Source organism: Amblyomma mixtum, chromosome 4 (assembly GCF_055824585.1).
Source record: "Amblyomma mixtum isolate Tamu chromosome 4, ASM5582458v1, whole genome shotgun sequence".
Taxonomy (NCBI): Eukaryota; Metazoa; Arthropoda; class Arachnida; order Ixodida; family Ixodidae; genus Amblyomma; species Amblyomma mixtum.
Window position 1 is genome coordinate 61,773,403 of NC_143015.1, and position 15,910 is coordinate 61,789,312.

Genomic DNA, 15,910 nt, shown 5'->3' on the forward strand with positions numbered 1-15,910 from the left:
GCATTAGATTCCCCATTGTCTTGGACTCGGAGGACGCTGCACGCGATGACCCTTAACGCATTTGAGTATATCTTTGCAGGCATCGGGCCTGAGATGCTCATATGCACCTACGGCCGAAGGACGACGTCGGACGCGGTGATGGCGAGCGACGGCCTCTGTGACATCGCCTTCTACGACTCGATCTACGCCGACGACAGGAATAATCTCCTTAATGGCAATCATTTCGAATCGGACCTAGGGACTTTCATGCGTGCGGCCGCAAGGTACAGGAAGACTAGGCTTGGAGTATCGTTTGCGTTTCGGTGAGCGCTTCGACCAGTTTAAGGAGGTTATGCGTGCACAACTGGAAATCTCACGAGTCTATATAACACGAGCAGAAACATTTCATGGCCCTTAAAAACAAAACACTAACTTTTCTTCCATTGTATTCCGTTCCTTGCATTGCAACCGCAAAATCAGTTAGCAAAAGGCTTTCATGCTTTCTCTGCCAAACCATTTCTGTCCAAGGGCTCTACGCTTCAAGCGAAAACACTTGGCGGTTAGGGCAAGAGTTTTATCCAATGCGTTAACGATCTATTCGGAAGCGGCGATCCCTTCACAAAATTGGAAGAGAACGTTCGCAATGACACGCATTTGTTTTTTCTTTCTTCTTTTTGTCCTCAACAAAGAAAGGATCAAGGCATTATATTCTGGTCCTATAGAATGTATTGGCTACAATACGTGGCATTGAATGTACCCGTTGGATTATTTACGCAGGTCGTAACAGATCGAGATACGAAGCTGCTGTTTCTCTTTTTCTTCTCTTCTCGCCCCTGCGGTCTCCAATGTCACCTATCTCTATACGCAGACGCATTGACCAATTGGGAAACGATCTGAGGCGGACCAACCCGAATCCGCTCGAGGTGTTCTGGCAACAAAGGATATACCACACCGGAATCCTCGACACGCCCCCAAACGCTACCCGAAGTCAAATGATGATTGCAATGTCTCGGATCAAGGTGGGGCTAATGATTCTGTTGTGATAATACATAAGAGTGCGAGGCTACAACATCTAGACGAGAATAATAACGATAAATTTACAGAAATAATTATGCCGGGCCTGCCAAAGCATTACAAGGGCTTTAATGGTAGCGCATCATAGCAGAGGTGATATCGACTGAGGCACCTCCGAATAAGGTACTCATGATTTGGTTCCCTGGGTACTTTTAGAGCTCTTAAACCAAGCTAACAGATGACAGAGAAACAAAAGTCTTTTTTATAAACTAAACGTGTCCAGGCGTTTGCCTCTACAGCATGTAGGAGGGCTAGGTACAATCTCTCGTACATTTTGAGATAGATAAGCATGTTAGTTACCTGTGCCTTCAAGAGATATGGAGCGCTGGAAATACATAAGAGCCCAAGCGACGATGCCTACAAGCAAGTCTCTTGAAGCCATATTTTGCGAAGCGGTCTTGTCTCCCTCTTGAAAGCCGTGGGGACGGCTATTTTTTTATAGATAAAAAAAATCATTTTTGCTGATTGGGAATGTTTTTGAAACATTATGTGCACAAAATCTCACAAAATTTTATGTCCACAAAATGATGTCCAGAAAATGTGCACAAAATTTCACAAAATTATGTGCACAAAGTTTGAGCTCGATATCCGAACAACGTTTTTTCTGCAAATTTCTTGCTTTGTACGCCTCGCGGGAACCCTGGAGACTAGAAGAAATCTTTTAGAAGAGCGCTTCAACTCGCACTGCACGTTGTGAGTGCTCGCAACCAGTAATAAGAACCTTTTATTTTCTCTCGCACAATCCTTTTGGTTGATTTTATGTGTGGTGCTGTTGCCGTAGTCATGCGTATACTGAGCATAACGTATCATGCACAAGGTATCATGCTCCCAATGGATAATTCATCGCCCAAAAAATAAGATTGCTGTGACTTCGGACTTGGATCAACGACAGCACCAATGTAAATGGGATAAAAAAAATTATCTTAATGAAATCAGCTTCAAAAGTAAGCAAGAGCCCAGAAAAGTACTTTTAGGAAAAAGTAAAGTTGAACACCATATTATATGCAGCATTGCTTGGCTATCCGCTCTTTCTCCTGGTACGCTTTTGATGACTCGTTCCTCTACGTGACACAGTCTTGAGCTGCTTGTTGTAGAACACTGCGAGCCCCAAACCACGGGGCCGCGAAAAGCTCAGGAGCTCTACCATGGCGTCGCCGGAGGGTTTCTATTGCGTATCAAACCACTTTCCGCCGGCACGGTAGCTAGATGGCGCCCTCTCTAATAAATCGACTGGCAGCAGCCCGAAGACAAATCTTGCAATTCCTGATAGTAGGTGGCTTTGGATTGCTGCTGCCGTAAAAATGCGCTGTTTGTTAGTTCTTTTCAAATAAAGTGTCGGTGCCAGTAGTGTGAAATATTGCTCGACTCCTAACCTCAGAAAATAAAACTTTAGACGAGCCTGCGCAGCTAATGAAGCGTTAGATTATCCTCTGCGTCATCGGCTCCTGCTTAAACTCCCCTGGTTTCATGGAGCAGCCAACGCCGACGCACACAGTCGTGTGATGAGATCTTGAAAACAAAGCTTCTTCTGTGTTTTCTTCCGCGAGGACAGTCGAGCTTAGGCATAAGTTTCCGCGACAAACAAGGTTTCTGATGAGCGAAAGACGGCGCTTTCCGGTCGCGGGTCCTCCAAAAGAGCTCATTTAGGAAAGATCCCTCCTTCAAGACCAGTTCACGCACCACCGCAGCTGATAAAATTTTTTTGGAGTACTTCCCTTTAGACTGCAGCACTGAAACTTCGACACTACATAACAAATGAGCTCCAGGAGCCGATATCTTGAATTTTAGGAGCTCAATTTATTTTTTGCCATCTATCGCTCACAATGTGTACACTCACAATGTGTACACTGAAATCAGCGGTTGCAGCTATGATGATGGGCGATCATAGCCGCACGCATAAGAACACGTGAAGAACGATAGCAGGAGAAATTATGGCGAGATATATTGTCTGTACTCAATATTGCTGTAAAAACCAATAACAGCAGCAATAATAATACAATTCCAGATTATGGCGACTGGAAGACAATGGTCTCTAATTGTCTCATCAGTTCCCTCTATGGCAACGAATTCCCTCAATAAAACTTCTAGCTTAGCTTCCACAGACACCGGAAACATATAGTTTCCCTTGGAATCCATATTGTTGCCACAAGAAACCGCTGGTATTCTTCATTCCACATTACATGCACCACCTACGTTGTTCCTTATAGTTTTGTCGCCCTCACCGTCTTGTCCTAATGTTTCTTAAAGCAGAACTCTCTTCTACTCATCAGGCAAACTTCGCATGGATCTGCTCGGTCGGTGTGTGCTTGAGCTATGCGGTCGGCCTGAAGATTGCCTTTCACCTCTTTGTATCCGGTTGTCTGTATGATCCGATGCTTTGCTTGCGATGGGGGCCCGGTTCTGAGGATATCGGTGGCACTTTTTCCAAGTATTACGTTCATGAAATTCTGCCACGCATTCTGGGAGTCCATGATGATTTTCAGTGTCTTTACGGTTCTCACCTCAAACACCTCGCTAAAGGAACTGTGGTCTCCTCAGCTTTCCGAACCGTGCAATCCCGCAGCGATGCGCCGACCAGTTCCCTGTATTTTTGCGTCGATTGCCCCAACTGCGTCGTTCAAGTCATTTTTTGCACATTGCTAGATCCACGCAAAGTGCACCTTCACAATTTCTGTAGACCCGTTAAATCGTCGTGGCCCTGGCGTGCCTCTTTCCAATGTTGTGGGTCGGATGCATGTGCCTGGCTACTGGCGCAACTTTAAACATCGTCCTGATCTCAACCGGCCCGCCTGCCGTCCGTTCGATCCGTCTTGGTAGCCCCAGTCGTCTCAAGAGGGCTCTCTCAGTTGCTGTGAGTAGGAGCCTTTCCCTCAGTAAGACTAGCTGCGTTTCCCCAAACTCCATGTACGTGTAAGGCGTTGAGGACAAGTCAGTCGCGCTTTCGACGTGCAGAGAGCTATTAGAATATTGCAGATATGGTAGGCGAGAGTACCTTGCACTACATAACAAACTATACAGAGAGCAGTCAGTATCTTGGTGGCAGCTGCAGACAAATTCGTACCCGTGCCTGTTTATCTGCAACAAAATGCAGCCGACCGCATACAAGGACACCTCTACTTGGTGCGGTGATAAACCTGCTCTCTATAGTATTACATGGGGCTGTCATTTGTTCATGGCAGTCCCGGTTATTTCGAATGCCACTCCGGAGCAGTAGGAGGCTGCGCTTTCCATTTACAACACAGAAAACCAGCTATGGTTCATTGACCGCGCATGGCGGGCAGCAAAGGCCACCGGAGTCTTAGACAAGAGGCCCCATTTGCTTTCAGCAAATAAATGCATCTCTCTCTCTCTCCGATGAATCTGAACCATAGGATACAGTACATCATCGCTTGGGCGATTGTATATAGAGACGGCTTAAGTTGTCGAGGCAAAGCTTGTATGGCTGACCTTTCATCACCTTTTTTTTCACTTCGGACGACTTACTTCCATCAATGTCCTGGCTTCCTGCAGGCGCAGGCGTGACTTTGATTCTTGATCAAAAAACAACGAGGGAGTTCTGGCTGTGTTATAAAAGAATATTGCTGAGAAATCTCCAAGCACTCACGTTTTTTTCTTTCCGTCTTTGATTCACAGGTTCTAGACGCCTTTGCCCAGAGCCATAGAGCGCTTAACCGTCGGGCGCTCACAGCTCTCTCTTTGCCATCCCCAGCCAGGCAGTGGATATACTTCATGAACGATGAGTACAAGTGAGTTCTGCTCCTCATGTCGTAAACGGTAATCGACAACGTACGTAGTTTTAGGGGACAGGCCACAGGTTTCTAAGGAGCTCCGAGGAAAGCGGCTTAGAAAAATTACGAGCAGTGCTCTGGAAAACTCATCATTCCACATATCATTTGTGCAGCAGAGTGGCTCATTTTTGCCGTTATGCTCTCTTATCGCCGAACCTTATCGCTCCTGAACTTTAAGGCAGCATTGAGGACCCTACTACGGGCTTTGAGAAGCGATTCTCAAAACTGTTACACGTGAGAAGACTCTCTAACTGCTCGGCAAGCAACTGCTCACTGGTTTGAAGTGTTTTTCCCACGCAGAGTAGCAAGTTAGCGGATTTAAACGACGGCTTAAAAGTTCTTCAGATAAAGAGCTTCTGTCTCTCTAAAGCGTTTGCTGAGGGTACAAAAAGTACGAATCTGACATGGTTTCTTCCGTTCAAACATAGTACGCACACAGTCCAGAATGGTCAGTGCACGTTAAAGAACCCCAGGTGGTCGAAATTTCCGGAGCCCTCCACTACGGCGTCTCTCATAGCCTTAGTCGCTTTGGGACGTTAAACCCCATAAACCAAACCAAACCATTTCTTAGGGCCTGATATATATATAGCTTCGACATTCCTGAGATGTTTTAGAGTAAACATTGTATGTTTTGTTACTTTAGCGCGCATGCTTATGAATACGGTATAAACATTTCAAAAAATCCTAAGACACAGGTGTCTATATTTAAGACACAGAGTAAGGTAGAAATGCACGGGCAGAATGCATAGCGTTTGATGTGGGCAGAAGAGGACGGGACGACCGCATATCTTCTGTCCTTCTCAGCGGGTCTTTTAGCGCTAGGTATTTTAAGCTTCGAATATCGATACAACAACTACGCCGACTAACCGTTTTCTGAACTATTCTGTCTATGCGCTGAAAAGTTACTAGGATCGCTATGACATCGCACAACTCGCAACTCGCAGTTCTCCCCTGATGTAGGAGGTGCGGCAGCACAGAAGACGCAAATAAGAACCTGGTCGGCTCTGTCGACGAAGAAAGTATAGTGTTGAAGAAATGAAGAGTTTCTGGGCACAAAGGTTTAAATAAAGCAATTTAGTCAGAAATGCAGAAAGGTAACGCTTTGGGAATATAAGAGATTTCGAGACGTGCTGAAGCATGATCAATGCTTTCTTTCATAAGTTTCCGAACCCTCATGTATAGCTCATGACTTAAGTGATAAGTGACGCGTCGAAAATTTTTTGCATGTTATATATCCCACAAGATGGACGATTCCAGTGACATTAAATTTTCTTGACCAATCAGCTGTTTTAGAGTTTTTTGATAGAAAGCGAGGTCATTTAAAAGCGAATATTAGCGGCATTTCAGAAACAATGCTATGCAATAGATGAGAATTATGTGGGAATATTTCAGTAATTATGGTGCCAACTGTTCGCTGGCGAACGAAACTTGCCGTCTGCACGCTCACAGCTCCGTAGAAGATACACTCTGCAGTAAACGACGGCGTTAGGTCTTCATTTACCAAAGAGAGTCAGTTCAATGCGACGGCCAATTATTGTAGAAGCATTTCGCAAGATTTGTGGGCACGTACAACTGTGCCTCAACGTACCTACCGGGTTATCGAACGACCATAATGGGCTATTGAGGAATAAATAGTCAGAAGAGTTGCAGGGCAAGCAAAGTTGTGTTCGCTACTGTTTTTTTTATTAATGACTGGCAAAAAGAATTCAGCGCATAGCTGGGACTCTTATACTTTGAAGTGCTAAGAAGAAATACTTAAAAAGATTCACATGTTTGCTGATTGCATGGGCTTCTAAGTAGTTAAAGGCATGAGTCGTTTTGCTAATTTCCTAAAGCGGAGCGAATAGGAAGGAGGAGTAGCGTAAAAGAACATCTCAAACAAAAGGAATGATGAACTGCCTACAAAGTGAACCATACTTTACAAGTTCCAAGGCAGTGGGAATAATCAAGAAATACATTTATCTGGGTCCCCTTGCGAAAGCAAAATCTGCCGCGAATTACCAAGAAATTTTGCTCCCTTCACAAGTAACCATATAAAGATAGCGTTAGGCCATGAAAGCAAATGACACAGAAAAAGAAGAGATTAAAGCACAGTTAACTGCCCGTTTCAAGTTAAGTGCTGCCACAATTTGAAGTTCCTTAAAAGACACTGCCTTCGATGAAATGAATATTTTGAGCAGTGAGCTGCTATACGTTGTGACGTTTTTTTTTTTAAATTCGTAGTGAGCTGAACCACCATGGTGAGCTGAACCACATTTCGCTGTTAATTGAAAGATAACATTGGACACTTCACCCTTCGATTCTGCCATTTGTTTAGTAGATGGATTTATAGCCGGTCTCAAAGAGAGGCATAACCCTTAGAACGGCATTTAGCAATTTCTGCAGCATGCGTTGCATGCATGCGCGTGATGTCTACGCGTTGCCGGAAAAATATTACCAGAGTTCACATCAATGTCGTTCATGTGCAGGAGGCTTCAGTTCCTCCCAGACCTGCTCGTCGTGTACGGCCACTATACCTTCGGGGACAACACGGTTGACAACTGCGCTGTCATGCCACCCACCTATTTATCAGCAGTGCCCTTAGCTGTGGAATTCCGAGGCAGCTACCCCTACGATATGGTGAGATGACGTGCGGAATCCAAGGAAAACGTTGTCTGCGTCATCCTGAAGCAAGATTCTGGATGCATTCGAGAGCTGGAAAGAAACTGGCTTGCCTGAGTTCTTAATCAGAGAGGTGCAGATAACTCTTTGCGCTCTGTAAGGCCAGCTTGCGACTTAATGCACAGTATTTCATGCTTTAGGGTTCCTATGCGCAGTTGTGCTCTCATGACGCACTGCTCATTGAACGGAGCACCTGAAAATGCGGCCAGATATGCTGCTGAGAATGTGCAGTCTTCTACAAGTCAGCGTAATGTAATATTGACATGAAAGCGTATTGAGAACCGGTAATTATTATATACTGTAGATACACTATATACACGTCTGTATATACACCCTTCCTGCAGGCCAACTTTTGGTAAAAAGCTAAGGCTTCCTAAAAATGGCATTACACTGCTGAGGTCGCTCCCAGCTGAACATAAAGGGAGACTTTCACCTAATGCGGAAGCGGTCCACCATCTTGTTTAGATGCAGAGCAAACATGAAAAATGGTATTTCTACTATTGGAATAGTCACCAAAGCGGAATGACAGCGTGACTTAAACGGAAGGCACAGGGAAAGCCAGTAAGAGGGGCCCCTCCGCACCTGGCATCTGAAAGGGCTTTGTCACGTTATTTTGCACGACCCGCGAATATTTTTAAACGAGAAGATTCCCGCCCGTCTTCGTTACTGTCCGCTCTGCCACTCTCTCCTTTGTAAGTAAACTATTGCAGAGAGAGAAAGACTTTATTTCACGTTTCCAAGAACTGCGGAGAATCGAGTTCAATTCTTCTGTATGACTAAACTCCTCATTACACTTATGTGGTGTACACCACCGCAACCACCGCAACCCTAGCTAACCTAACCTAACCTAACCTAACCTAACCTAACCTAACCTAACCTAACCTAACCTAACCTAACCTAACCTAACCTAACCTAACCTAACCTAACCTAACCTAACCTAACCTAACCTAACCTAACCTAACCTAACCTAACCTAACCTAACCTAACCTAACCTAACCTAACCTAACCTAACCTAACCTAACCTAACCTAACCTACAGGGCACTGAAAAAGGCTCCCTGTCCAGTTTGGAGGAGCTTGCAGGCGAAGCAACCTTTTCAGTGCACATAACTCCTCAAAATATCTAAAATCGCTTTCTGCTCTTGGTGGTCGTATTTCGATGGAGGCGAAATTCTAGAGGCCGATCGACACTGCAATGTCTGTGCACGTCAATTATAGGATAGGATAGAATAACCTTTATTTGCAAGATATTACGGTCAACAGAGGTTTGCGCTCCTATTCAAGCGCACCGCTAAGCTTGACTGCTCGCTAGGCATGGATGGCCAGTTCTCTCCGGAAAACCGGGTTGTCGCTGAAGAGCAAACTCTCCCACTGTTCTGCACTTGGTTATTGTATTCTATGGAAAGCCTCGTTACCTTTTGCATTCCCACGTGATATGATATAGGGTGGGTTTGGTCCCACACGATATTGCTTAGTATATGTAGTCGTGGTGTGATGGTGTTTGGTTTTTAGGGACGCCGTAACTGAGGACTTAACTCATCCTGGAGCTTTTGGTAATATCACCACTTGGTTTTACGCTTCTATATTTTATGCCTGCCTGGGCCATCTCATGTTTTGAGGAAGACATTTCAGTGTGCTCGAGCGGCTGACAGTGCCTCACTCAGCAATGATGTCAAAGTCATTAGCTGAACCTAGGTAATTGAGAATGTGTAAGCGATGAGCCGATTACAGAAGCAGACGTGAACAGTGCATTGCTAGGTCATACTGGAAGGTTTTATGTTTATCTTGTTTTCTCCACTTCCTTGTCCCCACCACTTCCGTTCCTTTGAACATGCTTCTCTTTAGCACCACCAAGAGGAAGTGGCGAACAGTGTAGGGAGAATATCTCTATGCTGGTTACTTTTCCTGCGGCTCATCGACCTCATGCATAGCGCAACTGTCGAGCGTTGTAAATAGACAGCGAATCAGTCTGCGCAAGCCGATTGATTCGTGGGAAAACAGTACGCGCAAAATTTTACTCCTGCACATGTTCCACCAGATAAACAGTTGTTTACTTTATTTTGCTGCATCGTGAATGGCGCTCGTTTTCTGCAAACGCTGGTGGCAAGCACTCCACATCTGCGCTATTTCGAAATGGCCCGTGGAACAAATGAAATTCGTTACGCCACATCGCCGAAGTTATGCGCAATTCTGAAATTCTAAGAGTGATAGGAGTATTAGTGTGATCTGGCTAAAAATGTCTGATCACAGCTAAGCGCACGGCAGCAAAACTTAAGACGTTATCCATTATATAGCGGTAGTAGTGGTAGTAATAACCCTTTATTCGGGCCATAATTTACAGGCCAAGCATGTCGACCACTTGGCGACCAGAAGTCGCTGTTCTTCCTCCCCTTCAGCGCCAAGCCAGTCGAGCCAGGTGGTGATGAATAAAGAATGTGGGGGGTAGGAACCCGACTGCCGAGCAGCCGGGCAATAGAAGAGGCAATGGGCCAGGTCCGCATTGATACAGGGGCAGTTGGGATAGGAAGGGTCCGATCGATAGCCATGGAGAAAGAGGCGGCACGAGGTATTGTATTTAGTTAACCACCTTACCCTTGAATAGAATTTCCCTGTTTTCTGGCGTCAACCGCAAACACTGTTACTTTCCCACAAAAGCCATTGTATGGCTTTTGAAAATGTGTAAAATCCATTGTATTGCTCAGCAAGTCCATTTCAAAAAGAAAATCACTGGCCGGATTTCCTGAAACACACAGTATGTAAGTGACATGTGCAAAGGTCAAAGTGCCCTATGACCTAATCCCGTGTGTTCTTCACCACGCAGTCGTACGGCCCCCTCGGAGCCGGGGAGTGGGAGAGGCGACAGCTGCCGACCCTTCCCCTTGTGTCGGTAACCCTGAAAGGCCGCTGGACGAGATCCAATCAGGGACAGCCGCTGGAGTTTTTCTCGCGATGTGAAAAGAATCCCAAAGCGGCGTCATTTGGGAGCTACACCCAGGTGAGCGAGCGCAGCTACATGATCTCTAACCCCACCCTCTAGAACGAATATCCTAGGGGGAAGTAATCGATGTTGCTGCTACTGAGCTTTTGGGAGGGGCTTCTTGCGTGGAGGAGTACCGATATGGAGGAGCGCAAATGGCTGACGTTTTTACAGAGATCAATTTATAAGGTATCAAAAGATGTACCGAAGCACTTCCTCTAACCCCAATAGCGCCACATTTCGATGCCAGCTTTGTATTTATTTCAGAAGGGAACACCCCTTCGTTCTGCTGCACAATTACATTGTTGCCTTCGTGGGACTGTTTCAAAAACGAAATTATGAACGGGTAGTGGGTACGATGAACGTTCTATACCAAGTGTTGTGTATTAGTCCAAATGTCCTAGACTGCGATAAAAAGGTGCAAAATTGAGTTTATGCTGCCGGCAGCTGTATATAATGGTTGGGGAGGAGAGCAGATGTGCGTGTGTCTGTCCAAGACGAGCGACTGATTTTTTGAGCACTGGAGGGCTCTGAAGTTCTCGTGTAAAGAAGGCGTTTTTCCAAAGGAATTACTCGTCACTGAATTTATTAGAATAGAAACCGCACTTAAATTATGCGCAACCTTCTCTTCTTTAGTCTTACTGTAACTCGATTTTTTCAGATCTGTAATCTGCGCAGAGACAGGAAAGAATGAAAAAGAAAAAAAACGACCTGCTGTAAAGAGAATTAAATTTTCGTGTCTGAAATACACGCGAGAATTAACGACGCTATGTTGAAGACCGCGCTTCGGGCTTAGCCATTGGCTTCAGCACACAATGCACCCTAGGATAAAAATAACCGCACTGGTATGCTCTAACACCTGAAAGAAGTCGTAGGTATCCCACCAGCAGCAATCACTGAGGCAGCGAATCTTTCTAGGCTTCTCTTTAGACTGCAACTTTCTTTGAACAAATCTGACAATACGGCGTGAAGGTCGTATTCCTCTATGAAATGGGAGACGGCCGGCAGGCGACACAGTGAGCAGCGCGTGTGAACAGGTGCACAGCGTCAGCTGTGTTTCTCAGCTTATACTGCTACCTGCTGAATTAGCATCCACATATTATTGTAACTAACATTTTAGAGACAACATGGCGCTACGGCTACCGAGGTTTCGCAAGGATATCATCGCAACTACCGGTTGTTAAGAACTCGATTCGTCCTTGTTCCAGCTGTGCAGGGCGATAAATTACGCTCAAAATTTAAAATACCAGCCCCAACATTACGCCATGCTGACTTACGAATCAACAAACCGGACTTTGTTTGCGTACGACAACGAAGCAGGACTGGCCGCAAAAGTACGTTATATTTCACGCATCTTTCAGGGGACTGAGTTCCCTTTTGTTTGAACACGCTCTGCATTGTCAACATTTTTCCACCATGCTGGTACCATCGGACCACAAGAACTTTGAAAATTATCCAGGCTTTCAAAAAGGGCTTCTGCTGAGCGTTGTTTGTAATAATATTATGACTGCCTAGAGCCACCGGTGCGGCCAATCTTAGGCGCCATTTCATTTTAACCTGTCCATCGACTGATTCATTCATTTTCCTGCTGGATCAGCCAAGGTTGACGATTGCAGTAAAACGAGATACTAACTTTCAAATCAAGCCCGGATCTTTTTTATTCAGGCGCATAAAAATAAAGAAGTGTCGAATTATTTCCTACCGCCTTAGTACCAGGCTCATCGAGCCTTAAAAGGCCAGATGAAGAGAAACACTATAACTCTGAAAAAAAAAATCAGAATGTCGTATTTTGCCTTACCTCCTGGGGCAAAACAAGACAGTGCGTGGATCCGAATGAGAAGCACTTTCGAAATCAACGTATTAATCGTCCTTGCGTTGAATGGAGACGAGGTTCCCTACGTGTACATACAACCAGGCTTTGCGACCCTATCCGAATGGCGGATACGGTCTCCAGATGAAATCCAGCACTTTTTTTTCTATTTCCAACTGCTCTGCGCACTTCTACTGCCGTGGACTCTGGGTGTTACCTAGCTACTGGATGTTTTTGACTTCCTTTCGATCATCGCAACTTTTTACAACGCCTTTCGACCAATCAATAATTTAACTGCTGCCTGCCCCGGTGGCCGCCAGGTTGTGATGAAGTAACAAGGTCAGGTGACCTAGGCGCCAACCTGCCCCCTTCCTCCTCCGGGGATTTTTCGGGGAGCGGTCGCTCAAGGTCAGCGACAACAACGACGACCGTGGCTTTTCTGCGAAACGGGGCCCTAAACGCTATGGCTGATTGGTTTAGGCAGTGATGACGTTGCATGTCATGTGACACGGCCGATTTGTCAGGTGCAGCTGAAAAGCTTGATGTGGTTAGCCATAAAATACGCCTATTGGTGGAGACAGTGATGCAGTGAAGAGCGCTGATTTCGTGATACGGCCGAGCTATCTGGACGGCTAGGCGCCAGTTGGCAACTGCGCTTGGTTGTGTAAAGTTGTTTCGAAACTGCTCTGGCTATCAGGTTGGAATGGAGCCGGAATTAATGCCGCGTGTGCCTGCCGTATTGGAATATCCCCGCAAGTTAAGAGGTCGACCACAGAAGTAGTTCGCTGACAATGGAGTATCGTCGACTGCACAGGCTGTGCTTATGCACCGAGCAGCTGTGATGGAGGAGCGCGCAACGCTGACTCCAGACTTTACTGCTGTGCATTCTGAACATGGTAATATAATTAAGTGTAGGAAATATTTTCACATTTAACACCATATGCCTGTATACTGCGGAGGACGCTGCACAATTTGCATGAGTCCTCCTGTCGTAATGTGTAGCTATGCCCGAATATACTATCTGGTCTTAACGACAAATAGTACTACGCGGCGCAAGCCGACGGACATCAGAGCATGAATGAAGGGGAAAGTGAGATTTATTAGCCGTCGGGCTACCATGAGCGCGATGTCCTGCACCAGGGCCAGCAGCATCGTAATCTTCTAGTGTTGAAATATCTAGTACAGCTTTTACTTTTATGGAGGCACGGGCTTCTCCTAGGTAGTACGTAGTAATTCTAATCTCGCCTTATACACCGATTGTCTGTGGTATCAACTGAGATTTCTCCTTATTTTTTTTAGATAGCAAATTGTCATTACATGGGCATTAATTATCTATTTTAATTTCTCATTTGTAGCCTTGTGCACTCACTTTGATGTATTGCTTCCTGATCACTGGTGTGTGCATTCGCTCAAAGTCTGAGGCCTCTCTTAAGCTGCAGGCTTAGTATATTTAAGCGGCAGATTCTTACGGAAAATAATACAGAAAACATTTATTGTCAGTGCCCATCGATAGTTACGAAGTGGCTTCGGTGAGAGGAAAGATGCTATGTTATACCTAAAGTTCTGTTTGGTTTGGTTTGGTTTGGCTTATGGGGTTTAACGTCCCAAAGCGACTAAGGCTAGGAGAGACGCCGTAGTGGAGGGCTCCGGAAATTTCGACCACCTGGCGTTCTTTAACGTGCACTGACATCGCACAGTGCAAGGGCTTCTAGAATTTCTCCTCCAAAGAAATTCAACCGCCGCGGCCGGGATTGAACCCGCGTCTTTCGGGACAGCAGCCGAGCACCATAACCACTGAGCCACCGCGGCGGGGTCCTAAAGTTCTGTTACATTTATCTTTGTATCAGATAAACGTAACATAAATCTCCCCGATAACCTTTCACAACTTTAGAATTACAGCTAAGGAAACCCATATGGATGTTTTATTTTCGTAACAATTTCACGCAGCTATGCAAGGTCAAGGACATAGCGCTGGACGTCACATTCGGAATCGCCGTATACGACGTCGACTATGACGACTACGCCAATGACTGCGGCATGAGAAACAAGTTTGGTGCTCACAGCCGCCTAAAGGCCCTCAGGAATATTACGGACTACTACAGAAGTCTCGCAAGACTCATTTTCAACGAAGCATCGTGTAAAAGAGTCGTGTGGTGAGGGTAATGTGCTGGCCATTCCTGGCCACGCCTGAAGAGGGGAGCCTCCTTGTTCACGAAATAAGTGATCATCGATGGGAGAAAGAAATAAAAAAAAAAAATAGCGGGAGTGTGTGCCCCCCCCCCCCCCTTTTTAGAAAACAATGAGCAGATGATTATTTCCTAACACTTTGGATATCCTTCTTTCGGTACAATTTGTACAGCATAATATTGTGCAATAACGGATTATAACTTAATAGTATCCACAGCAGCGCATCAATATAAGAACACTATTGTCGGTTCAAGTTGACGATAAATTCACTCTCGTGCTACCATATGATAGCTGTTCCGGGTTGCTAAGTTGGTAGAGCAGCTTCGGTTCGACCACTCAATATCGACGAATTTTTCATTAAATGCGGAGATTTTATGGAAGCTTCACAGCTTTTCTTTGTAGCCGTAAGGCATCGCTGGGTGTTTGCTATTCAGGCATTATTTCCTTATCACAAATCTATTTCACTTTAGCGGATTCCCCAATACATTGGGCCAACATATTTATCTACGCTTTCAAAAACTTTTTTCCAATTTACGGAACTTGAGAAGTATTTACCTTGCAAAGAGGCGAAACGGTGGGCGTAGTGTTGCTTTCGCAACAAAATGTGTCTTCGTTCAGAAAATTCGATTGTTGAATGGCGAGATATGAGGTCACTGGTCCGCAACTAACAACTATACGTCCGTGTCGCCATCTCGAGAGACCTGCGGCTAAACGTCTAACCACCTGCTAGATAACCGAAAGGGATGTCTCTTGCGCGTGAACAAACGTGTATAGGGGACCAGAAGCACCACCATGCTAGAATAGCACCAAACTCGACAAAAAGACATGAACAGCTTCTACTGCTGCTACACTGCCAGCAAACAATATACAGGGTGTTTCACCTAAGCCTTTACACAATTTCTAAAATTAGGCTTTTCGACATTTAGAGGAGCGCTTTTTTCGCCACACCATTATCAGTCGTATAGTGCATCAGAATACAACTAAGACGTACTTACTAGAAGGCTGGTTAACTAATATTGAATAGTTCAGTTTTTAGCTGCTACTATTAGGCTCCTTAATTATCTAGAGGCGTGTACCTACCGCAATATCCATATGTTTTAGAACTCCGAAACAACGTTTCTCCCGGCTCCGTGGCGCAGCAAATTTTGGCTATTTCGACGAGTTACTTGCACTGGAGACGTTGCAGTGTATTTTGGCGTGACGTAGTTTTTTAGGCCACAGCGCCGACAGTAACCACATGGCGGGCTACACACCTCTCAATTCGGAGCCTAACAGTAATAGTTAATAAGTTCACTAATATTAGTTAACCAGCTTGCTAGTTAGCACGTATTAGCTCTGTTATGTCGTACTACACCGCTGAGAACGCGAAGCCAAAAAAAGTGCTCTGCTAAGTGAAAACGCATATTTTTATATATTATAGGAAATATTATGTAGAA

At 45.3% G+C, this 15,910-nt stretch overlaps 1 protein-coding gene across 1 annotated transcript; it reads left to right on the plus strand.

The window, feature by feature from the left end:
- The first annotated feature begins 246 nt into the window (after positions 1-246).
- On the plus strand, positions 247-14,444 carry LOC149346594 (uncharacterized). Its single transcript, XM_089541390.1, has 7 exons — positions 247-302; positions 848-998; positions 4,687-4,799; positions 7,310-7,460; positions 10,322-10,495; positions 11,686-11,811; positions 14,235-14,444. The coding sequence occupies exons 1-7, from the start codon at positions 247-249 to the stop codon at positions 14,442-14,444; spliced, it is 981 nt and encodes a 326-aa protein (XP_089397516.1).
- Positions 14,445-15,910: the final 1,466 nt, after the last annotated feature.